The sequence below is a fragment of the Thamnophis sirtalis genome, unplaced genomic scaffold (assembly GCF_051295495.1).
Source record: "Thamnophis sirtalis isolate CommonGarterSnake01/CBP01778 unplaced genomic scaffold, rThaSir2_p1.2 scaffold_4, whole genome shotgun sequence".
NCBI lineage: Eukaryota > Metazoa > Chordata > Lepidosauria > Squamata > Natricidae > Thamnophis > Thamnophis sirtalis.
Genome location: NW_028261384.1, coordinates 135,749,896 through 135,756,418, shown reverse-complemented (window position 1 = coordinate 135,756,418; position 6,523 = coordinate 135,749,896). Strand labels below are relative to the sequence as shown.

At 35.5% G+C, this 6,523-nt stretch overlaps 1 protein-coding gene across 1 annotated transcript; it reads left to right on the top strand.

Annotated features, from left to right (window-relative positions):
- On the top strand, positions 1-3,698 carry LOC148046800 (vomeronasal type-2 receptor 26-like). The gene is made up of 4 exons (XM_087714966.1): positions 1-194; positions 1,142-1,433; positions 1,770-2,633; positions 3,579-3,698. Exons 1-4 carry the CDS (start codon positions 1-3, stop codon positions 3,696-3,698), a joined length of 1,470 nt encoding a protein of 489 aa, XP_087571092.1.
- The last annotated feature ends 2,825 nt before the right edge of the window (positions 3,699-6,523 follow it).

Here is a 6,523-nt window from a genome sequence, read left to right as displayed (position 1 = left end):
ATGCTTTTTCTGGTGCTTTTGGTGCATAAAGTAGTTTCTCTGAGCTGCCCTGCAAGTGATGCTTTCCTTGTTCCACAGGAGTGGTACCAGCCTGGAGACCTCATCATTGGTGGGATGGTGACTCATCTCTTTTACCAATTTAGTGAAATGAAATTCAGTGAACATCCTGCCAAAACACCTTATGGCAGCCCAGTGTAAGAATTTTTCTTTGTTATCTAATCTTTCCCAGATGTCCCAAAATCCCTTATATGAATAAAATTAATTTGTGCAAAAATGCAGGATTCTTTTATGTAATCTATTTTTTGTGTCTTTCAATTGCATCTGGTTCTGGCAGAAGAAACAATCTTATGTACATTTTTTTAAAGATCTCCACACATCTTTTTGAACAGATACTGAGATTAAGGTAATTTTTAAAAAGATTTGGCATGATCTCTCCTCACAAAATGTATATACAGTAAATGAGTGATGCCTGTGGAATCTGTTCATATGTCATTTTCTGAAAATCTTTTATATGAATCAAAGCTGTTTGGGCATAAATGTAGCATTTTTAATGTAATCTATGCCTTGTTTTTCTTTCAACTCTATCTGGTTATGAGAGAAAAATAATCTTCTTATATTATTTTTAAAAGTTTCACTTGAAATATACAAAAATTCAGATCAAGAAGTCTCTATTTAAACATTTCCTGAGGTAATTTTTAAAAAGGTTTGGCATTATCTATCCTCACAAAATACACATACAGTAAATGAATGACACCTGATACATCTGTTCATATGCCATTTTCTTAAAATCTCATAGAAAATAAATATAGTACTTTGAAGAAACTCACTGCTTGTTTTTGATGCAGTATACATTTCTCAAAATACTGTATTAAAAGTAAATTGGACTGTGTGGAAATTATTAATAAAGAAGAATATTTTAGCTCAGGGTTGAAATGGGGGGTCCTTGATGTTCTCGTGTTTGGTTGTTTTCTTGGAGACAAATTAGATGATATCATCAGGGATTGTTATTCAGAATTTTAAAAAGGATATTATGTTTTTATTACTATCAAAGAAAGAAATGGCTTTTACTCATAAGAAATGGTGCAACCTTATGAGAATTGTTAGCTAAGCTTTTCAACTAGGGTATTTAAATAATTTGCAGAGTAATCACCAAATTCTACCAGCATGCCCTCGCCTTGGCCTTTGCTGTGAAGGAGATCAATGAGGACTCCCAGATCTTACCTAATATCACTCTTGGGTTCCACATCTATGATAGTTACCTGAATGCAAAGATGACCTATTGTACCATTCTGGACCTGCTTTTCAAATCCCAAGAATTTGTCCCTAACTACAAATGTGATAGCCAGAAGAATCTCATGGCTATCATTGGAGGACTCGATTTTGATACATCATTTTATATAACTGAACTTATGGGTTTTTTCAAGATTCCACAAGTAAGCTGTGATGGGGTTGAGGAGGAAAAAATATATTTTGTTGTTGTGGAACAATTAATGAACAACAATGATTTGTCTTAGATTTGTGTTAAAATGTCTTGCATGCCTCCAGAGATATTTCAGACCTTAAGGAAGATTTGAATGTAGTACTCTTTGCCCCTATTAAAACAATTGATGTCTTATATGTGTTTGAAGTAATTCCAAGACATTTTTTTACATATTAATATTTAGAAGAATTTTAAAAATTCCTGCTTGGATATATTTTATTAAAAAGATTAGAATACAAAAGTTAGCTTCATTTTAATAATTGGATAATTTTATTCCATTTTGTTTAAGCTGACGTATGGCTCATTAGCCAAAGAGAAATTTCAGACCAGTAGACGCTCTCCACTTTATTTCCTGGTCCCAAAAAAAGACCATCAGTACACTGGGATTATCCAACTGCTTCACTATTTTGGTTGGACATGGATCGGGATTTTTGCTGTTGATAACAACAATGGAGAAAATTTCTTACAGGAAATGCAGCCCTTGCTTGCAGAGAATGGAATCTGCTCGCCGTTCATAGAAATGCTTCCTCAACAAGTCGACTTGGATAACTTTCATGAACTTTACCATATATTCTCAAAGATTTCCATTAATTTGATGAATAACAAAGCCAATGCATTTCTTGTCTATGGAGAAGCCTGGGCAATTATGTGGCTAAGAATTGTCGCATTTATGTTAGATCCTGAAAGAAAGGAAACTGCATTATTTAGAAAGGTGTGGATCATGACTGCACAGATTGATTTTGTATTATCAGGCATTCAAATCACATGGGATCTCCAGATGTTCCATGGGGCTCTTTCCTTCACTGTTCATTCAACAGCCATTGTAGGTTTCAAGAAATTTCTTCAGACCATAAATCCTCTTTCAGACAACAGAGATGGGTATCTGCAGAATGTTTGGGAACAAGCATTTGATTGTTCACTTCCTAAACCAGAGTTACCAGACACACACAATAGACAGTGCACTGGAGAGATGAAGCTAGAGAATCTTCCTGGGCCTGTCTTTGAAACGGAAATGACTGGCCACAGCTACAGCATCTACAATGCTGTTTACACTATGGCTCATGCTTTGCAGGCTCTGTACATTTTAGGATTCAATAGGAAGACAACTACGATGCATAAAAAAACTGATCTTCTAAATCTGCAGGCTTGGCAGGTATTCTCTCTTCATTGGACTCTTCCTCTCTTTCTCCTTCTCCTCCTCCTCTTCTTCCTCTACCTCTTCCTCTCCCTCTCCTTCTCCACCTCCTCTTCCTCCTCTTCCTTCTTCTTTTAAATGGGCACTTTGATATACAATATCATGTACAACATCTTAATGTTTTTTGTATGTGGAAACAATTATAATAAACAAAGTCAAAATGAGGAAACATTTTCTGATGGTGAGAATAATTAACATTTAATTAGTGGAACAACTTGTCTTCAGAAATGTAGATACTCCAACATTGTAGATTTTAATGAAGAGAAGGTAGTGATTTGTATGAAATGGCCTAGGATATTCTCCTCAGAAGTCCCTACCAATGCTAAATAAAACTCAAGTAAAATAAAGTAAAGAAAAATAAAATTAATATGATGTGGCAAGAGCGAAGAATTATAGGATAAAACATGTGCAATGACATTGTGATATAAATTTATAACAGCATAGTGAACTACAGAAAAGGATGACATTTCCTTGCCATCAAGCGTAGATTAACTGTTATGCTTTATTAAATTTCCCAAGAATAATCCATTTAAATTGCATAGGGCATAGGGTCTCCACCTTGAGCAGGGAATTTGACTAGAAAACCTCCAAAGTCTTCTTAGAAACCATTCTACTGTTCTGCCTAAAATAGATTCAGAAAACACATTTTTTCTTTATATCCTATCACTAGCTGGATAGCCATGCTTCACTACAAAACTGAGTGATCGGGCTTGATAAATTGACAAATCCTGGCTGACAATGAGAACAGCTACTTCTGTAGTTGTGGGGTCATTGAAATGATCTTGGTGCTCTTTAGAAGTCTTCCTATTGGTGTTAATCACCCACTTGGAAGTCCTTGTGGCCCTTAGGAACAGAATTAACAGCAGCCTTAAGTTCCAGAATTTATTTGTTGTGTTCACACAGCAACTCTGGCAGTTGGCTAACCAGTTCTGGATTAACGCCCATGTAGATTCTACACCAGATGTCCCTCTCATTGTCATCATCGCGAAAAATTGTATCTGGAAAAATGAAGGCTGCTGCTGAGGCTCTGCAATGATACTCCTGTGGTAGACCTGTCCCTGCACTTTAAATGTTGCCATAAATTTCCCTCCTTCACCTCTCTGGCTACAAAATATGTCACTTTGAAGGATCCATTGTACTTCCAGTCAGCTGAAAATCTTCCTTTAACTGGTGTTACAGTAGAAAGAATAGATCTGTCTGAACTGAGGAGGTCAGTGTAAAAAGTGAGTTGGGGCTGGGACACTATGCAGGAAAAATTTGGTTCACAATCCATTGGCTCAACAGTGGATGTTGATTGAAACTCATAAGAGAACATCTCTCCCAACAACTTGAGTTCAGAAGCAGTTTCATAGGTGGATGGCATAGACATTTTGGTGAGGTATTGATGTTTAATACTGTAAGGAGCCCCAGAACACTCCTGTATGAAGGAGTGGAACATGTTCCAGTTTGAACTGAGGTAACGGAATGTGAGACAACTGGCAGTTTGAACAGAGTTATTATCAGGTGGGGAGAGGGAGTAGAATGTTTAACTCCTTAGCATCAGAGCGTGTTAATTATTGTATAAGAATTACTAATGATCTGATGGTCAATTTGAAAAAAAAATCTTTCTTAGCAAGCTTCTAGAAGCCTAGAGGAAAATAGATGCCAAATTTCAAGTTTGTAGGCTTTACAGTTCTGGAGATTTCGTATGAGTGAGTGGTATTTGGCTTATATATATAGATAGATTCTATGAATCAACAAACTACTCTATAACTAATCATATTGACAGGAGTTATTTAGTAAATCCATTCAGTTTACACAGTAAGGAATAGTTAAAATGATAATCTAGATTATTTTTCATCATCTCCTCCAACAATAATCAACTCTCCGAGACCCTTCTGTGTCTCTCTTGAAATATTCCTCTCTAACAAACTGAACTTTCTGTCTTTATAAGAGTTTTAGGGGAATAAAATAAAAGTGGTCCTTTTTACATGTGGTATCCATTGTATGAAACAAATTTATGTTTACCATAATCTCCACAACTAATCTATCAAAGAATATTGAGTCTTAGTTTCTAAAATTTTGCTAAGGGAAATTAGTCAGATTTCAAATTATTGAATAGCTTTGTATCAAAGAGGACACATTAGATTTGATATATCTAGAAATACTTGTTTAAATAGGGAAACCGATCATAATTGAAGAAAATTACATAAATCCTAAAGCTTATTTTCATTGACCTTCAATGCATTCTTACCTTTCTTTAAATTAATAGACAATTAAGCAAATAGTGGACTTGTATATTTCCATAAAATATCATTATAAATTTTTACATGTGTAATTATTGTTATTGGAATGCAAAGAATGATGAAAATATTGAATATAATGTTCTCTTCTACATTATTACATTTTCAATACGCTTTCTCTTTTATACCCTTTCAAATAGCTCCATTCATTTCTTCAAGGCATTTCTTTTAACAATTCAGCTGGGGAGAGAGTGTTCCTGAATGAGAAAGTGGAAGCAACAGGTGGATTAGACATCACCAATTTGATCACTTTTCCAAATAGATCATTTCAGAGAGTTAGGGTTGGAAAGCTGGATCTAGAGGGTTCAAAAGGGAATGAATTTTCGATAGATGAAGATGTGATTGTCTGGAACCCAGCTTTTAACCAGGTATCAAATGTTTGAATCAGCCACGCCTTAATACATCATGATTCCATTTTGAGCCTAATCTCTTTCAAAATCTGATTTCTCATTTTTGAAAGAAATGAAGGCATGCACTTTTGAAATGCTTTTGATGATCAAGCACTCATTGAATTGAAAAAACGATATTACAGTGTAAAAGTATGTTTGCATATTTGGTTTGCATTTATAAAAGATTGTCACATGTGCTGATTTTATTTACTGATAAAATCAGAACCCTTTGGAAGTTCAAAAGTAATTCTCCTCTATAAATGGGATAAATTTCAAACTGTTTGAAATATATCCAATTTCAAAACATTTTATCTTTATCATCAGGTTCTTCCACTTTCTCAATGCAATGACCCTTGTTTCCCTGGATCCTGGAAGAAAGGGATTGAGGGAAATCAGTTCTGCTGCTATGACTGTGTTCCATGCCCAGAAGGGAAGATTTCAAATCAAAATGGTAGGGTAGGAATTCTACCATTTTTCATTAGACTTAAGCAAACTTTAATAAACTACTTGGATGAATAATATTAATAAGATAATTTTCAGTAATATGCAATACCTTGATGAAAAAATATCCTTGATTTTCCTTCCAGATATGGATGACTGTTTTGAAAGTTCACAAGATCATTATCCAAATAAAGAAAAGAAAGGTTGTATCCTGAAACTGCTGGTTTTTCTAACTTTTGAAGAAACTTTAGGAATTGGTTTAGCCTCAGGAGCTCTTGGTTTCTTCATTTTGACCTCTGGGGTACTTGGAACATTTTTTAAGCACAAGGATACTCCCATTGTCAAAGCCAACAACAGGTCCCTCACCTACACCCTCCTTGTCTCTCTTCTGCTCTGTTTTCTCTCCTCTTTTTTCTTCCTCAGCCAACCGGGCAAAGTGACCTGCCTTTTCCGGCAACCAACTTTTGGCATCACTTTCTCAGTGGCCATTTCTAGTGTACTGGCCAAAACCATCACTGTGGTTGTTGCTTTCATGGCCACTAAACCTGGATCTCAGATGAGGAAATGGGTGGGGAAAAGATTGGCCTTTTCTATTGTACTTTCCTGCTCTCTCTTCCAAGTATGTATTTGTATTGTTTGGTTGTCGACATCTCCCCCATTCCCAGAGTTGGACATGCATTCACAGCCCCAAGAAATGATTTTACAATGCAATGAGGGGTCAGCTTTCTTTTTCTAC